Source organism: Adiantum capillus-veneris, chromosome 7, assembly GCF_014529385.1.
Source record: "Adiantum capillus-veneris isolate H3 chromosome 7, ASM1452938v2, whole genome shotgun sequence".
NCBI classification, from domain to species: Eukaryota; Viridiplantae; Streptophyta; class Polypodiopsida; order Polypodiales; family Pteridaceae; genus Adiantum; species Adiantum capillus-veneris.
Window position 1 is genome coordinate 159,888,076 of NC_140937.1, and position 19,937 is coordinate 159,908,012.

Sequence of the window (19,937 nt, forward strand, 5' to 3'; positions counted from 1 at the left end):
GTGGAGAGCATCCAATATACCAGTAGCTGACTTTGGAATTATAGAAGAAGAGAGAGCGCAACAAATGATTACAAGAGCACAGATGGTTCAAGATGTAGACAACTAAGGATTCTAGACAGTCAGAAGTTATACAAAATAAATAATAGGTCCTATTATAGGCTGTCAGACTGGTGTCTGACGGACTATACATTGCGAGTTACTGTGGTAACTTGTTGGTTATCGCTTCTGGAAGTTTCTTTTGTCTGCTAGTCCAGCTAAGGGCAGTTCCCGCCTTCTATGGTGCCATTACCGGGGCCTTTTCTACCTCAAGCCCAACTCGAGTATCGGAGGAAATATCTACTAACATAATATGGCGGAAGGGCTCCCCTTTACACGTGTCGCAAACTGCGACCTGATTCTAAAGTCCAAAACGAATAAAAGCCCAGTTGCACGCGATAAAGAGGGAGAGAGGGGGAGAGAGAGAGGCCGCTCCGTCTCTGCTAATGGAAAAAACGTTTGAATGACGTACTCGAGTTCTCAAGTTGAAATTTGAATCCTTCACTTTGAAGAAGAGAGATAGAGAGAGAATCTCTCGTAATTCCAAACTATGGCCGCGTAAGGAATTTTCACAACCAGAACAAATCTTGGCCGGCCAAGTCCTCTTTCCTCTGCTGTGACGCTGTCACCGACAGTTGTCGCCATGAGATTGAACATGTGATGGAGGACACTTTCTTGAAAGCAGCTTTTCGCCGATTTGCATTCTAAGGAGACACGTTCTCTCCCTCCCTCTCTCCCTGCTGACAGCTAGACATACACAGCATGAAGGAATGGGTGAGGGGGGCGGCCATCAACATGGTTGGCAGCATTGGCATCAATTTTGGGACCAATCTTCTCAAGCTCGCGCACAACCAAGTAAGCCCCTGCCCATCTACTCGTGAGTGAGCGTTTCTTAATGGCGAAGCACCTGCATTGTATCTTTCTTTCCATCTGGAAGCTCGTTGTAGATCCGCATCGTTGCACAATGTAGATCCGTAGACTTACATGAAGTTTGAAAACTGTGCCTGGAGCATGCACTATTGAGAGAGAGAGAGAGAGAGAGAGAGAGAGGGGAGAGAGAGGAGGATGCTTTGCTTACGTAAACGAGGTGAAGGCTCACATTGGCTTTAAGAAAACCAGATTGGACAGTAGCTAAGTGATTTTTGCTTAAGTATTGGGAATGTACTGTAACGTAAGAATTTTCCATTAGATGACAAAATTTTATAGTTTATGATTGAACTTATAGCTTACACAAATTCTATCTTGTCAACAAGGTGAAGGCTCACATTGGCTTTAAGAAAACCAGATTGGACAATAGCTAAGTGATTTTGGCTTAAGTATTGGGAATGTACTGTAACGTAAGAATTTTCCATTAGATGACAAAATTTTATAGTTTCTGATTGAACTTATAGCTTACACAAATTCTATCTTGTCAATTTTAAAATTTCAAGGCCATTTATTCTGCTTTTAAAATTTATAGCCTTTGTCATTAGCAAATCCTATACTAATCATGTCTTTTTTCAAATATAAGTTTCATGAAGGGTTTAATAAGAAGCTGCACTTTAGAGAGTCATGCCATGTGGCTCTAGGCAAAATATTCTTGAAAGCGTGCCAAGTCCTTGGACCAAGCGGCTTGGTAGCTATAGAACTCCACCAGTGCTGCATAGTAGTATCTTTGAGAAAAGCGGCAGTTCGAGAGATCTTTGATTCTTCAGTGCATAGATGTTGTCAAACTATTGTAGAAATTGTATAGCGTTTTTTTCTATCTTTCATGCTTGAAAAGTTTGACTGTAGATGCACCATGAAATCTTATGGTTGATGTGGTGCAAATTTGGGATGTGGATAAAAGGGGTAGGCATATGGGCTCCAATCGTTATATCCAGGTGGCAGTGGGAGGTGCGATCTTAATGTAGGAGGACCATGTCATAGCTTACGCAAGTAGAATGTTCCCTAGACCTGAGAGGGTCTGTTAGCAGTGATACGTGCTCTGACTTAGTGGAGACATTACTTGCTTGGAGCATATTTCATAGTCTTTACAAATCATCAGAGTGTGAGATACTTCTTGTTCTAGAAGCAGCTTTTTGATAAGCAAATGGGATGGGCGAACATTTTGTCTCATTTCCATTTACAGATTGTTCATGTTATGAGAAAGAATAATTTGATGGAAAATGCGTTGTCTTAGAAGATACATCACGAGAACTTTGAAGATATGCTTGATTAGTATGCTAGAGATCGCATTTTTGCATATACTTTTGACCGAATACAGAGTGGGGAGACAATTGGAGGTTATACTATCAAGGAATGCGAAAAACCATGTGTGTGACATGGGATTTGAGGAAAAAGGTGTTGAGGGAGTATCATAATCCTCCTTTTAATGGGCATTGAGGCATCGAGAATACCTTGAAAAGGGTGGAAAAGTATTTCTACTGGCCTTGGCTCGAGAAGGACGTGGACGAGTTTTGTACGCACTTGTTTGGTGTGTCAAAAGGTCAAGTTTAACATGCATAAAACCGTAGTTTAACATGCATAAAAGGCTCTTGATGCAAAGTGATTAGAGGAGGAGGATGTGACTGGTTTTAGGGTTAGGGTTTTTGCGTCAACGTCGTAGACACATCTGATCCATTCGTTTGTTTGGTCAGTCACAGACTCACTCTCCCTAGAAAGATGGTCCATGATCAAAGCCAGAATCCTCTATATCGTAAACAGTTCACTTTAGGTGGCATATGTATCTATGACCCTCTGTGTGGCACTAAGTGTCACAAACTGCTGGCGTGTCAAAGCCTAAAGAATGGAGCCAACTTGCAGATGTTGGTCGAGGGGGCCTAAACCCTAAGAAGAACAAGTAGCAGAAGAAAAAGAAGTCCTACCAACTTATCGGGACCCCGTCCGATGGGGCCCCAAGTGACATAAAGGATTAAAATAAAGCAGGACCCACACACACACAAGAAAAATTGATGACGTGACAGATTTCCGAAAATTGCGCTCGCATGATGACGTGGCAGGCTCTACGGATTTCCGCGTTTTGCGCTGATTGCTGTCCGAAAATTCCACGATTTACACTAGCAGCTTTTTGGCATTGCTTTTGCACCAGATGCTTTTGAGTTTGAAGGCTTTTCACCGTCAACTGCTTTTGGGGCCTAGGGCCTTTAAATATGAGGTTAGGGCTCAGTTTCTGGCATGCTTCCTGGAGAAGGTGCAGAGTCTGAAGTACCGGCTTGTATTGTGTTGATGCAATATAAAGAAATACCGAAAGGGGCGCCAAGGTTTGGGGCCAATGCTCTCTAGGGTGGAATTCTGCCACTCCGTGTCGCATGTCGTCTCTCTCTCTCAGTTCTGTATTTATTGAAGTGCTAAAAGTCTGTTCAGTCTGTTCTTTTCTATTGGCACGTGGTGCCCGTCTTGTGATAGTGGTATCAGAGCATTAGGCGTGTGCTTTTCTGAAAGCATACCGGTCCTACAAAAGAGTAGATAGAGCTATTGGAATTTGATTCGAGGTATCTTCGCCCTCCAACCCGGACTTAGTAGCCACTCCCACCCTTACTTCATCGCGCATCGGGCGCGCTCCCGTCTTCATCGCTGTGTCTTACAAGGCATAAGCCATAAAGAACCCAAGACTTGGAATTCATGGATTCAGCAGAATATTTGCAGTTTCTGCTCAAGGAACTCCACGACATTCTTTCGCGGCATCCTCAGCAGAATCTTCCGATGCTGCAAAGTTTTCAACAATTTTTGAACTGCATGTTACCCCCTCTGATGCCCCAGGTGGTACCTCCTCCTCCGGCATCAGAAAGTACGAGAGCTTCCAATGGGCAACCTTCTCAGCCGTCTTTTCCGATCGAGGGAGTTTTCAAGAATATGGTGCAGCCATCTAAACCCGATCCAGTGCAACCGCCTTTGACACTGCCATTGCCCCCACCTCCACCTCCACCACCGCCACTGCCACCGCCACCAGGCTACAATGGTTGGAGCCCATATGGATACCCTTATTTTCCATACCTGGGATATACGCCTAACCAACCCAAAGATTTCAAAGATGGCGGCACGACAGTCAAATTTTTCACTTTTTCCGGGGTGAAAGATCGCAAGAAAGCATTGCAGTTTCTACAGCAATTCGACAACATCTAAGCTTTGGGAAACTATACAGAAGAATCGAAGATTTCTCGAGCAGCGGGATTTCTTAAAGATAATGCTATGCAATGGTGGAGTTCGATCGCGACACAACCGCATGCTCCAAGGACCTGGCAAGCTTTCAAGACAGTTTTTGCACGGAGTTACATGACTTCTATGTTTGAAGTACGGATTTTGGCAAAGTGAGGCAACTTGAAAATGCTTGCCACCGAAACCATGGACGTATATAACCAAAGGTTTCTCGACGTGTACCTTCCGCTGTCTTTCTTTAGATTTGTTCCCTTGGAGGCCCAATGCGAGCGATACACCATTGGACTACCATCACCATTGCAGGAATATTGTCTATCCAAGCAAGTCTCCACCATGCAAGAACTTATGGACCATGCCACAGTCGGCTACAAACTGATGAAGGGAAAGCTAGAGTTTACCACAGAAGAATTTCCGGCCACTAACCACAACTCTCGGCAACAACGAACAAATTCTCAAGAGTCTCGTGTAAGTCACCACAAAGGCCTCGTTTGACACCTCAACAACGAGACACCTTACTACAAGAAGGCCGATGTTTTGGATGCTTTCAAAGAGGACATAACTATTTTGGTTGTCCCCAACGCACTGACAGACCTGCGGAACCGACTCCCGCGTCGATGATCGACAGAAACCAAGGACCATCTCCAACCAAACGAGCTAAACCGGCCATTGGATTAGTACCTAACATCTATGGCATACGCCTTGAAAGTACAAATGAATTGTGTCGAGCATATGGCAAAGTTAACGGTTTGAAAGCCCTAATTTTCTCTGACCAGGAGCTAGAGAGAACTTCATCCATCCACAATTCTTCAAGCAGATGGACTTTGATTATGATGCAGAGGGTGGAGAAATTGAAGCTGAGCTAGCCACAGGGCAAACTCAGAAAGTGGTACCACTCATTGATGCTCTTCCAATGACTATCCAAGATTATCATGGAAAAGCCGATTTCCACATTATGAAGTTGGGCAATTGTGACGTTCTATTAGGCATGCCTTGGCATGACAAGAATGATGCGACTCTTCAAGTTCGGAACCGAACCATCACCGTGATGCAGAAGGGCAAGCCAGTCATCCTCAAAGTTAGGTTGTTCGAACAAAACCCTGAATGAACTCTCTAGTTGTTCTATAGTTAGATACTTTTGAACTTTGTTTGAGAAAGTATTGTTTGAAGCTTTGTTTTAAATAAATGGAATCTGTTTTGAACCTGTCTTGGTGCCGATTTGAAATGTTTGACTCTGTTTTTAATACTGATTTCAACGATTGGTGATTATACTCCCGGGTGGAGAATGAGAAAAGATGTTTGAGAATGCTTGTTCATACTCATGGCCCGGACCCTTGTGGTTATTTGCGGGGGAAGTATTGTTGTTGTTACTCATGGCCCGGACCTGCATGGTTATTTGCGGGAGGAGTATTAAGAAGTCTGAGCAGTGGTTACTCTCAGCACCTCCAAACAATGCAGGCTGCGGTCTGGGGGGTGTTTGGTTGTAGAAGGCCTCTATATCTCATGGCCCGGACCTTTTTAGGCTATTTGCGGGAGGAGTGATGAGGGAGTCGTTGAACAGCTCATGGCCCGGACCTGTATAGTTATTTGCGGGGGGAGTGTTCATCGGCGGCTTTATGTTTCTATGTCTTGTAACATGCATATGTAAGCATTTGTGTTGCATTGTGATGTGCCAATTACTGAATATTCCTAATTGGATGAGATTGCCTGGGTATGTAATTTTAGTGCGTCAAGACACCCGTGGAAGATCAGTACGGTCTGGGTGTGATGGCTAATTTTACTACGCCGGAATATCAAGAGTTCCGATCTGGACGAGAGGAGAAGCTAACTCCTTAACAAAAAAAAAGAGCAAACTGATTGTCCCTCGGAAATTTTTGAGCTAACTTGAGTTGTTTTGCAGATATGCTGTAATCGCGGACGATTACTCTCTTTCAAGAAGGGGAGATGTCACAAACTGCTGACGTGTCAAAGCCTAAAGAATGGAGCCAACTTGTAGATGCTGGCCGAGGGGGCCTAAACCCTAAGAAGAGCAAGTAACAGAAGAAAAAGAAGTCCTTCCAACTTATGGGGACTGCGTCCGATGGGGCCCCAAGTGACATAAAGGATTAAAATAAAGCAGGACCCACACACACAAGAAAAACTGATGACGTGGCAGATTTTTGAAAATTGCGATGGCATGATGACATGGCAGGCTGTACGGATTTCCGTGTTTTGCGCTGACTGTTGTCCGAAAATTCCGTGATTTACGCTGGCAGATTTTTGGCATTGCTTTTGCACGAGATGCTTTTGAGTTTGAAGGCTTTTTACTGTAAACTGCTTTTGGGGCCTAGGGCCTTTAAATATGAGGTTAGGGCTCATTCTCTGGCATGCTTCCTGGAGAAGGTGCAAAGTCTGAAGTACCGGCTTGTACTGTGTTGATGCAATATAAAGAAATACCGAAAGGGGCGCCAAGGTTTGGGGCCAATACTCTCTGGGGTGGAATTCTGCCACTCCGTGTCGCGTGTCGTCTCTCTCTCAGTTCTGTATTTATTGAAGTGCTAAAAGTCTGTTCAGTCTGTTCTTTTCTATTGGCACGTGGTGCCCGTCTTGTGACACTAAGGATATTTGAATGACCTTTGGGTATGGAACTAACTTGACTATATTTTGCAAATTCCGCCTGAGGGACCTGAAACCTAGAAAAAGGAGAAGTACCAACTTACGGTTCTTGCCGAGGGCCCAAGTTATTTAAAAAGGCAGCAAAAGATGAGGAAACTACAATTTACCAACTTATAAAGTTCCGTTGAGGGGGCGCCCCCTAAGCAAATTTTAAGGACCTAAAGATTGAAATTGCACAAAGGCTACCACGTGGCATAACTGTACGGACCCCCACGATTTTATGCTGATTGCAGTACTGATTTTTTGCTAATTGGGCTGAACTGACACATGACACTGTTGTACGGAATTCCACGTTTTGGGTGCCAATTTTTGGTGCAAATGCTTTCAAGATCAAGTGCTTTTAGAACTACAGCTTTTGGGGCTCGATATTTCGGCTGAGGGGCCTAAAACCTAGAGAAAGGAGAAGTACCAACTTATGGTTCCTGTTGGGGGCTTAAGTTATTTAAAAAGACAGCAAAAGAAGAGGAAACTGCAGTTTACCAACTTATAAAGCTCCGCTGAGGGGGCCTAAGAAAATTTTAAGGACCTAAAGATTAAAATTGCACAAAGGCTGCCACGTGGCATAACTGTACGGACCCCCACAATTTATGTTGATTGCAGTACGGAATTTTCGCTAATTTGGCTGAACTGACACGTGGCACTATTGTACGGAATTCCACATTTTGGGTGCCAATTTTTGGTGCAAATGCTTTCAAAGATCAAGTGCTTTTAGAACTACAATTTTTGGGGCTCTACTTTTGGCATCCCTTGTATTCTTTATAAGTGACCCAAGGGCCACTCCTCGGGAGCATCTGGACTCAGAGTCTGGAAGCGAGTCGGACCCTTGGGAGTTGTACTTTGCAAGTAATAATAATAAAGAAATATCGAAAGTGGCGTGAGTCTTTGGGCCGGTGCGTCTAGGAGTGGAACTCCACCACTCTCCTCTTACTCTTTTAGAAGTACTAAAAGTGTTTCGGAGTGTGTAGATTGCAGTTATCTCTATGTTTCCATTCGATCACTCACTGTAAGTGCTTACATTGGTATCAGAGCGAGCTTTGCTTCATTGCCCTGTGCAATCAAAAGCACAATCCAATCAACATGGACGGAGAACAAGTTGACCACACGGCTCAAGAAGGGAACCCTCCCAATCCCTCCACACAAAAGCAACCAGATGAGACACATGCACAGTATGTTGTTCGACAATTGGTGTACTTGGCGGACCAACAAAAGAAGAACCCGACAAATGATCGAATTGATTTAGAATCCCTGTACAATTACTTGGGCTCTCTAGATCCACCTTACCATTACAAGAATATTATCTATCTAAACAAGTATCTACTATACAAGAACTCATGGATGTTGCGGTTGGTTGCAAACTTATGAAAGGAAAATTGGAATCTTCAACCGACCAACACTCAGAATCCTCGACCACAACGCACCACTCCTCGTTGGAAATACATCGTCTTTCGAGCCCGTGGCTGATGATTTTCGTAGCTTCGTGCCGTGCGCCCGCGGGATTTTCGTGAGTCGTGACAACTCGACTCAAGTAGCCAGACCTCGTCTGACTCAATGTCAATGAGACTCCCTACTACAAGAAGACCGATGCTTTGAATGCTTCCAGACGGGACACAACAATTGTCCTACTAGAGCGGATACGACTCTAGAACAATCGCTTGCAAAGAGAGCCAGAACTGCGGTGGGACTTGTCCCTGACATTTACAGTATCGCTCTGGAAGGTTCTAACGAAGTATGCAAAGCCTATGGAAAGATAAATGGCTTCAGGGCACTTATCTTCTTAGACCTAGGACCATTAAGAATTTCATCAATCCCGAGTTCCTGAAATAGATGGATTTTGAGTATGATCAACTTGCTGGAGAACTTGAAGCCAAGCTAGCCACCGAGCAAACTCAAAAAGTTGTACCTCTCATTGGTGCTCTTCCGGTCACCATCCAAGGGTACCATGGCAAAGCAGATTTTCATATCATGAAGTTGGGCAGCAATTGTGTTGCTCTTTTTGGGTATGCCTTGGAACGACAAGAACGATGCCACCATCTAGATTCGGAACCGCACCATCACTTTGTAGCAGAACGACAAGCCAATCGTCCTTAAAATTCGACTGACAAAAACCAACCCCCAATGATTTTAAGATTGAATTGTATTAAGATACTCTTTGAACTTTGTTTGACAATACTGTTTGAAAAATTGTTTAAAATAGAAATGAATTGTTTTGAACTTGTTTTGGTGCCGATTTGAGAATGCTTGGTTTTTTATGTTGTCTTCTGAGTATCTTCGGCTCGGGCTTTCCTGAGAGGAGTGTTCATGTTTTATGTGGAACCTATGAACGAGGCAGACCGGTGGTTTAGGGAGCATCTGGTTATATCAGTCCTCTAAGCTCATGTCCCGGATTTTAGGTTATTTGCGAGGGGAGTTAGTCGTTGAGTACCTTCATGCCTAAGACCATTTGTCTGGGAGGAGTGCTCAACGATGCTGTTTGTTTTTATGTCTTGTAACATGCATATGTAAGCATTTGTGTTGCATTGTGATGTGTCAACCACTGAATATTCCTAATTGGGTGAGGTTGCCTAGGTATGTAACTTTAGTGCATCGAGGCACCCCTCTAAAGATTAGTGCGATCTAGGTGTGATGGCTAATTTTGCTACGCCAGAATATCAAGAGCTCTGATATGGAATAAGAAAAGACCCTCGGGATTGACCCTTGGATGTTTTTTATCTAACTTGAGTTGTTTTGCAGATATAATTACGGACGATTACTCTTCTTTCAAGGAGGGACCATTTGTCTGGGAGGAGTACTCAACGATGCTGTTTGTTTCTTTGTCTTGTAACATGCATATGTAAGCATCTGTGTTGCATTGTGATGTGTCAACCACTGAATATTCCTAATTGGCCGAGGTATGTAACTTTAGTGCATCGAGACACCCCTCTAGAGATTAGCGGGATCAGGGTGTGATGGCTAATTTTGCTACGCCAAAATATTAAGAGCTCTAATATGGAATAAAAAAATTGAAAGACCCTCAGGATTGACCCTCAGATGTTTTTTTATCTAACTTGAGTTGTTTTGCATATATAATTGCGAACGATTACTCTTCTTTCAAAGCGATGAATTTGCAAATTGTTGATCTGCAAACCAAAAACGCTAGGGCTGATTTGGGTTGTTCTGCTAACGCTAGGGCTCATGTGTTGTTCTATTGTCGCCAGGCTGCTGCAAGTTGCAAAACGCTAGGCTGATTTGCAAACTGAAGAAAATGTTGGTTGTTTCTTGGCTGAAAACGCTAAGTCTCTTGCCAGGGGGGGTCTTGCTGAGAAGGTGCACTGTTGGATGTCAGGTCCCTGCTGCCTCTTCTGCCAGAAAGTGCTAGCGCTAGCTTTATTTATATACTTGGCCTATCAAAATTGCCCTACCTAGTTTCCAACTAATAAGTAAAAAATGTCAAAAATAGGGAAAATAGGTCTATGCACTCTCCTGATGGGTTCTGATGGAAATCTGATGATCATGTTGTGTGCAACTAGAGGATATGCATCTACTCTAAGTGTCTGAACATGCACGGTTTTCGAACAGACTCACAAAAGTGTCAGAACACTTCCTAATCTAGCTGAACTAAACCCATGTCGTGAAGTAGCTTGTCCACGTACACATAGGGTTAGATGTACACGTGACATTCCCTCCTTTTCAAAGTGAGGTACTAGTACCGAACTGTATGGCGTCGAGGGAGATCGCCAACAGCGTCTGGATGAATCTTGGGAAGGACGCTTCACCGGCCCACTCTGATGTGTGGGTCGTGTGATACTTGAACTTCATAAAGGTCTGCAACGCTTGCTTCTTTGGGTCGCGCCGAAAGCGACACAAAGTCATTTGTGGCTCCTTCAATGCTTCAACTTCGTCTATATCATGCGTCTACCTTCTTCAAGAATCTCTGAGGATGAAAATTCTTGAAACCACTTTCAACACAAACACATGAACATACCCATTCCATGTAAAGTGACTGGAAAAATCCTAGTCTTCCTATAAAACTGTGCATGCAATGTAGATGAACGTATAGACGGAGTGCCAAACCGTTCATCAAACACACGCAAACAATGAGGTTGAAACTTGTCTTTCTGATCTAAATCAATCAACTGTGGCAAATCACAATGGAAATACCGATGCTTGATGTTCAATCCTTCTTGTGCTCTTTCGGATACTGTGTCATGCCAAGGAAGAGACATGGAATGTGAATTCCTTGAATGCAAACATTTCTACTTTTCATGAGTAATCCCCATACATCTGTGCTCATTCATGAGTGAATCATGTTCATCGTACAATATGGCATGCCTATGAAAAGGGATCACATAAGGACGGTGACTAAAATACAAGAAAGCATCACGAATGAAACACTCGAACAATGCGTGGTGACTAATCAGTCGAACACATACTACTTCATGTGGGGTTCTTTGGACCTCGACTTGAGAGCCAAGATCGGTTCTTCGTGATTGATCGAATCTGCAATGAGGTTAGCTTCACTAGACCAAGTATCAACTAAACCATCATTTTGGTGAACAATCACATCTTTATCCTGCAAATCATCATGCTTATCATTATCATGCAAATCATGTAATTCCTGTGTGTCGTGCTTTGGAGAAGACAAGACTGAGAGAGTCTCCTTCTCTGGATTCTGTTCAATCTGCCCCTGCACATTAGAAAAGAGTCTCAACAACTCTTCGCGTTCACGTGCTATGGCTGCCATTCTTTCGTGGTACTTATGATCAATTGCTGCCTTTCTTGCTTCGCGTTCTAACTTCCTGTCCATCATCATTTTGTCGAAAGCCTCCATAGGAGTTAGTGCAATCCTTGTCGTAGATGGGGAAGGGGGAGGGTCAAAAAAACCTCCTCGTGGGGAAAACTCTTCTTCGTCACTCCCAGGCTCACCACCTCCATGCGAAGTATCCATTCCGCTTCGGGTGATGACCATCCACTGAAGTCGTGGGTTCTTAAGTTCACGAGAGGAACTTGGATTCTTGTGGGTCTTGGTTCTTGAGGTTCTTGAGGGTCTTCAGTTCTTGAGGTTCTTCTTTAGCTTGCAATCTGTGTTAAAGAAGGATCTTCTCTTCGCTCGAGCTCTTCTCTTTTCCGCGGGCGCACCCCTTGGCGGCCTTGCGCTCACACCAAGGTTGCTTTTTCCCACCTCACGTCGATTGGCTGGCCACTAAGTGCACGGTCCGCTCTCAATGAGTGCAAAGAGAACAAGGGGAGGTTGGACAAGCCCTTCTTTCTTGGGTTTCCTGTCACTCTTCAAAAACACGATTAGGAATCGACACGCCCAAGAGGACTTGGTTTACGTGCGACCGCAACAAGCAAAAAAAATTATTGTGGTTCTTCCTTGAGTGATACAGAACATTGCCAAAGCTCTGATACCAATGTAAGGTGCAACGGAAGTGAATGTTGAACTTTGCTCAAGATGAGTGCTCCAAACTGTGCTCAAGGGTTCCTTTTACTTACGGAAGGGAGAGCCTTCTGTTCCTTTAGTGAGAGAGTGCAATGGACATAAATAAAGTGTGAACACTGTGAATGAAGGTACTGAGACTGAGAGATAGAGAGAGAAGAATACGACACCAGAATGTTGTCAAAACCCTCCTCCGAAGGCCCCACTCTCTCTTTCGAGAGCGGTATTGATTGCACAAATCTCTACAATGCTTGGACTTGCCGACGATGTCGACGACGATGAGACGTTCTGAATCTAAAAACGCTAAGGGCTGAAATTTGCAAATCTTGTATCTGCTGAATTCTGACTCTATGTTGGCGACGATGTCGATGGCGACGACGCTACGACGATGCGCTGAAAACGCAGATGCTGAAATCTGCATTTTCCGGGCTGAAACTGCAAACTTCGGTGGATCTGACCGTGCGGCGAGGATCTGCTGCGGGGAGGGGAGATCTGCGAGGTTCGGGGGTTCTACTGCGGAACCTGATTGCTGAAAACTGGAAACGTTGATACTATTGGTGACCTTGTCGCGATGAATCTACAAATTGCCGAGGCTGATGTGCAAACCAAAAACACTAGGGCTGATCTAGGCTGTCCTGCTAACGCTAGGGCTGATCTGCTGTTCTACTGTCGCTAGGCTGCTGCAAGTTGCAAAACGCTAGGCTGATCTGCAAACTGAAGAAAACGCTGGCTGTTCTTGGCTGAAAACGCTAAGTCTCCTGCCCGGGGGGGTCTTGCTGAGAAGGTGCATTGTTGGATGTGAATTCCCTGCTGTCTCTTCTGCCAGAAAGTGCTAGCGCTAGCTTTACTTATATACTTGGCTATCAAAATTGCCCTACCTAGTTCCTAACAAAAGTCACTTAATAATAATAAGTGAAAAATGTCAAAAATAGGGAAATAGGTCTATGCACTGTAAAAATGCTCCTGATGGGTTCTGATTGAAATCTGATGATCATGCTGTGTGCAACCAGATGATATGCATCTACTCTAAGTGTCTGGACATGCACGGTCTGCGAACAGATCCACAAAAGTGCCAGAACACTTTCTAATCTAGCTGAACTGAACCCATGTCATGAAGTAGCTTGTCCACGTACACATACGGTTAGATGTGCACATGACAGCATACAACTGGGTCGAGCAGCCTCATATTCAGCCCCATGATTCTGGAAATAATAATAAGTCATCTAATAATAAAATGACCAATAAGAGGTGTTTCACATGCAGTTGCAAAAGTGGGTTCATGAGGTGGAAAATACTCATGCTCGGTACTGGATACTGAGGCTGATGATCATGAGTTGTGCAATCAAAGGGTATGCAGCTACTCTTAAGTGCCTGGACATGCACGTCCTGCGTACATGCTCACAAAGGTGCGAGAACACTTGCTAGGCTACCTAAACCCTAGAAGTAGGACAACTTGTCCACATGCACATAGGGTTAGATGTGCACGTGACATCCCCCCATTTCAAGGTGAGGTACTGGTACCAAGCTGTATGGCTTCCATAGAGTCCGCCAACAACCTTTGGGATCCTGCGAAGAACTCATCGCTGCCCACTCTGCTGCGTGGGTCCCGCGATACTTGAACTTCAGGAAAGTCTGCAATGCTTGCTTCTTTGGGCTATGTCGAAAGCGACACTGAATAATCTGCTGCAGCTCCAATAATTCGTCTACGATCTCGGGTTCATCTTCTTCAGAAATCTCTGTTGAGGAATATCCCTAAAACCACTTCAAACACAAAACCATAAACTTATCCGCTCCTTGTCAAGTGACTGAAAAAAGACTATTCTTCCTAAATGATTGTGCATGAAATGCAAATGAACAAAGTGACGGAGTGCCAAACCGTTCACCAACTACGAGCCAAAAGTGTGATCTAATCGTTACTTTTCGACCTAAAGCTATCAATTGTGGCAAATCACAACGGAAATGCCAACGCTTGATGGACAATCGTGCTGTGCTTTTTCTGTGACTGTGTCTTGCCAAGGAATGAACATGCAAAACCGACTGACAAAACGAACAATCGCGAAACATTGTGAAATCCTTGAATGCAAACTCTTTTATCTTTTCTAGAGTGATCTGCATACATACGTGCTCATCCGTGAGTGAAAGTGCATCGTGCAATATGGAGTTCCTATGAGAAGGTAACACATAAAAAAAGTGACGAAAATACAAGAGACTGTCATGAACGAGAGACTCGAACAATGTGTACTGACTAATCATGCGAAGAAAAAATAGTTCCTGAATGGGTTCGTTGGATTTTGACTCGAGAGCCAAGATCCTTCGTGTGTGGCTGATCGTATCTGCAATGAGGTTAGCTGTACTAGAAACATAATCATCTAAACCACCAAATTGCTCACAAGACTGGAACCATCTAGCTTGACGGTCACCCCAAGGTGTACTCGGTACAGACCGGAGCAACATGAAGGCTTGATGATCCTGATGAACAATCACATCTCTATCATGCAAAAAATGCTTGTCGTGCTTCGAAGAAGGAATGATAGAAAGAAATTCCTTTTCATGCAATGACTATGCTTTTCTAGACTGTGGGACTGTGTACTGAGAGAGACTATGATAATGCGTGTTTTATCCTCTATCGAAACCTGAGAGTGAGAGACTAGTGGCAAAGACGGAATGTTCTTGTCACAGCGAAGAACCACGGGAGGTGCTCCTTCAACTGTGACAGAGAGAGAGTGTTTTCTTTCCAATCAATACGTGAATTATAACCTTTAAATTGCTTGATGCCTATCACATCCTTTGAGAGGAGAAACCACAAATCTACGACGAAAACCGACATTTTGAACTAACACTATCACATCAGGACATTCATGCGTGAAAGAAGAGTGCATGCTAGGAGCAAATCCAAAGATCATAATGGGATCTATGGGGAGAGCTTCTAAACGTGCACTCTTCATGAGAGAGTCACTAATCACATCATGCATACTGCCCGAATTAAACAAGATCACAATGCGTTTACTATTCACATGACCATAACACTGCATAAGAGACTCATCTACATGATCATGAGAAACTTGGGACACATTAGTGTTCTCACTGAGTGCATTAACAGATGACGTGGATTTTGTGGGTTCTTTTATGGGTTCTTTAGGTGCTTTCTTAGGAAAAACTCGTTTTATGTGAACTTTAGTGTGACATTCAAAACATCTTCTTTCTCGTGCATACACGGCTCGTTCTTCAAAAGTTAACCTACCTTCTAAGATTCCTTGAGTAGATTTTTCATAAAGTGTCAACTTAGGGGTTTCTTGAGTTTTAGCCTTTTCTTTACGATCATTGTGAGAATTCTGTGCTCTAGGTGTAGAAGAAGGTTGAGAAGAAGAATTATCGTCATGCTTACCAGTGGTCTTACCCTTCGGTTGATTCTGAGAGGTACTCGACTTGCTTTTCTTCGGTTTACCTTTGTGTGCTTCATTTCTTGTGCCAGAGCAATTCTAACGGCATCATTGTACTCCGTAGGGTTGAAGACTTGCACATCAAACTTGATGCCTCATCTAACATGAAAAGGAAAGCCTCTTTTCGTTCGGCATCCGGGATTTGCGTAAGTGGACGCCAATCTGCAAAGCACGGTTAGAAAAAGACATAACAGGAGTGCCATTTTTCTTTAGACCACGCCAATGTTTTTTTAACCAATCTAGGTACTGCGGTGGCATGAAGCGAGCCTTGAGCTTGTCTTGAAAGTTGCCCCAACTGAAAGAGAGGGGAACGCTTCCTTGGCATGCTCAAGATGCTCAGCCAACTGTGACTCCTGCCAAGCTTGATATCGAATAATGGTATCACCTGTTAGATACATGGAAGCTGTCAAAACTTTATTGTTACTTGTTTTCTTGTTTGTCGCAAAGTAAGCATGAAATTGATGCAACCACGAATGAATCACAAAAGCATCCATCTTACCATCATACTTACTAAACGTCAACTTCTCAGTGACTGGATGGTGCTACGTGATGATCCGCCAACCTCCTTGAGTGGCTCGGTCTTCAAGGAGAGTACCTGTAGGATCAACTCTTGCATGCGTTGGTCTCTCTGCGCCGCTCTAACTCCATAGCTGCTCTCTTCTCTTCGGACGCTATGCGTTGAGCCTCATGTGCTCGCTCATAGCTGCCCTTCTTTCTTCACAGTTGCGGTCCATAGTGGCGTGTTGCGCCTCTTGTTGTAGCATCATCTCCATCATTGACTTGACCAAAGCCTCCATAGGGTTTGGTGCAATCCGTGGTGTACATGGGGATGGGGAAGGATCGGGGAACAATCCTCATGGTGAAGATACTTCGTCTTCTCCAACTCGACTCTCATTACCTTCACGCAAAGTATCCATTTCACTTCGGGTGATAACCATGCACTGAGTTCTTGGGTACTTGGGTTCGTGGGTTCTTGAGTACTTGGGTACTCGGGGTTCTTGAGTACTCGGGGTTTTGGGCTTGCAATTCGCGTATAAGAAGGCTTTTCTCTTACCCAAGCTCAACTCCTTCCTGCGGGTGCACCCCTTGGTGGGCTTGCGCTCACACCAAGGTTGCTTTTTCCCACTTCACGTCTGCTCTCAATGAGTGGAAAAGAGGAACGAGGGGAGGCTGGACAAGCCCTTCTTTGTTGGGTTACTTGCCACTCTTCAAAAACACAAATTAGGGATCGACACGCCCAAGTGGTCTTGGGTTACGTGCGACCACAAAAAGCAAAAAAAATTATTGTGCTTCTTTGTGCTTCTTTTTTGAGTGATGATACCAAACACTACCAGAGAGCTTTGATACCAATGTAATGATGATACCGAACACTGCCAGAGAGCTTTGATACCGATGTAATGTGCAGCGGAAGTGAATGATGGTGTTTGGCTCAGGATGAGTGAACAGTGAGTGCTCAAGGTTCCTTTTACTTAGAGAAAGGGTGAACCTTCCTCGACTTAACGAGAGAACGTGCAATGACCAAAACAAAAGGGAATAGAAATTGTGGGTGAGAGTGCATGAGAGTGCTAGAGAGAGAGAGAGAGAGAGAGAGAGAGAGAGAGAGAGAGAGAGAGAGAGAAGAGACGACATCAAATGGGGTCCCAAAACCCCCTCCAAGGGCCCCCCCTCTCTATTGCTAGAGAGGTATTTGCTTTAGATCGTACAAGTCTGGTACAATGGGTCTAGATGCCATGATGCTTGATGAGGTCTGTGTCGACGACAACGACGATGACAATGACAACGAGGCTGTTAATGGGCTTCATGAAATCTAAAAACGCTAGGGTCTACTGTTGTGGATCTGCATTGCGTTGACACCACGGGGCTGATCTACAATGGTGATGCATGCAAGGGCTGAGAATTGCAAAACGCTGGCTGTTCTTGAGGCTTAAAACTAAGCGCTGGCTGATCTGCTGCAATAGGTGGAAAACGGCAAGGATTTGCTACCGGATGGGTGAGGTGTGGCGAGGCTAAGGGCTGGTCTGAAAACGCAGGTCTTCTTGGCTGAAAACGCTGGTCTTTTGGGTTTGCAAAACGCTGGTCCTTGCTGGTGCAAAAACGCTGGCCTTGCTGGTCTGCTGAGGAGAGGATTGTCTACTGCGTCTTCTGCTAATACTGGGCGCCCTGGGTCTCCTTTTATAGGTGCATACAACTGGGTCGAGCAGCCTCATATTCAGCCCCGCGATTCTAGAAATAATAATAAAATGACCCATAAGAGGTGTTTCGCATGCAGTTGCAAAACTAGGTTTATGCGGTGGAAAATGCTCATGCTGGGTACTGGATACTGATGCTAATGACCATGGGTTGTGCAATCAGAGGGTATGCAGCTACATTAAGTGCCTGGACATGCACGTCCTGCGTACAGGCTCACAAAGGTGCCAAAACACTTCCTAGGCTACCTAAACCCTAGAAGTAGGACAGCTTGTCCACATGCACATAGGGTTAGATGTGCACATGACAATGGGCCTTTCCACCTGCCATGCATGCTCTGCCAATTGCTAGGCGTGAGTAGTGTTGCTCCTTACTCTGTATCCTTTGCTAGGCTGTGGGTCGCTACCCTGCATGATTTGCTAGCTTCCCTTATCTTGGGCTTTTGCACAGGTCAAGCGCGTGTAACTTCACAAGCAATAGAATCTCCTACAGCTTCTCAAGTGATTTCTACAAAATCAGCATGCATATCAAGGCATTCAACACATGCAGATATTCAGTCGTGTCCATGGATATGGGCCAAAACTGCAAATCAGCCTTGCAATGGCCAAAATCACTGATAGCCTATGCATGGTTTGAAGTGGTCAAATGTAAGGATTCTAGGTACTAATGAAACCGGCCTGTTTAATCCAAAAAGGGCGGTAGACCTTAGACTTAAACCTTATTTGCTTTCACCCATTTAATTTGTCGCCCACTTTACGTGTACTTTCAAGACACAACAAAGGGGAAAGGGATACAGGTTGCTAGACTGCACCTGTATGAGAAGACCGACACTAGATTGGCCCCTAAATAGGTGCCCCTTTCGGTATTTCTTTTTTCTTTAAAAGAGGGAATAAAAGCTGTGGTTCCCTACAAGCTGCCCCGCACAATGTTGGCTGAATTTCAACTGTTCTGGCCCGATTTCGGCAGCATAACTGCACTAGGACCCTTCACAATCAGTATCCCCACGCATTGGATGACTTTCCCGATGCATACGGACACTTTGCAAAACCTGGCGAGAATCTGCAGCACGCTGAATTCTCTGGTTTCTGCCCCGAAAATGCGCCAGATCACCTATACAGCGGTCCCCTCGCGTCCCCGAATCTCCTGGGGGTATTAGGGTCCGTTTAGGGCCAAAACCCTAAACCTGCAAAGATACACAGGAGGCTGTAATTCACTGTTTCGGGCTCCGTTTTGCGTGCCAATCGCATCTGTAGCAAGTCCTCGAGCTCCCGCACCTGTAGGGCTACTTGCCCTTCGAATCCGATGAGATTTCGCACGTGAAACCTCTCCGAATCACCTGTACCTGCGGGGGATTAGCCGCTAGCTAATCCAGTACCTGTGCAAGAGGCTCTTGCCTCGGCAATCGCGCATGAACCCACACAACTGTACAGTGGTCAATTGAAAAACCCACTAGAGGGGCATAACATACTGCCATAGGGGAGAGAGAGAGAGAGCAGTGCGTGGCGTGTAGGGCATCGCTCCTGGCACCGCACTATACATAAGAGGGAAAGGAAGCACTCCATGGCTCTCAACCTGTGACAAAAACTGAAAATGAGCCTCCCTTCTCCTAAAATCAGCGCCACTTCTTCCTGCATGAGGAAAGTGCACAGAAATGTGCCACTTGGTACATTTACAGACTATTTTCTGTTTCAGGGTTGCCGCCTAAAAATGTCCCGACCGGTTGCCTAGTTGACTTCAGGCAGAGTAATAAAATGTTCCCCTTGTCATTCCGGAGATAATGACGCGAACACATTTTCAGGTCCCAAAATAGCAGTTCCCTAAATTTTAGGAGATGTTGCCATTGTATCTTTCTAGGTCATCTGACCCTCTTTGTACACTGCAGCCACACCAAGAACTGAAATGTAGCCTCTGTAGCAAAGGATTCCACTTTGGCTAGTCAATGACCCCACTTTGGCTAACCATAGTCTTTGTCCAACCTTAGTGCTCTCTTGCCCTAGGGCCTGGACTCCCTCTGAACAGTTCCACACTAGCTATGCAATGCAGGGCAATTAGATTTCTAGAGGGGTTTT

General features: G+C 44.7%; 1 protein-coding gene across 3 annotated transcripts in view; it reads left to right on the forward strand.

Annotated features, from left to right (window-relative positions):
- The first annotated feature begins 612 nt into the window (after positions 1–612).
- LOC147454935 (magnesium transporter, putative (DUF803)) overlaps positions 613–19,937 on the forward strand; it is a 32,268-nt gene continuing 12,943 nt past the window's right edge. For all 3 annotated transcript variants that reach the window (XM_086516769.1, XM_086516770.1, XM_086516768.1), the window contains exon 1: positions 613–891. Coding sequence is in view for 1 of the 3 variants with exons in the window: in XM_086516768.1 (XP_086372894.1) it covers positions 799–891 (93 nt within the window). In the remaining 2 variants the exon portion in view is untranslated. The remainder of the gene's footprint in view (positions 892–19,937) is intronic.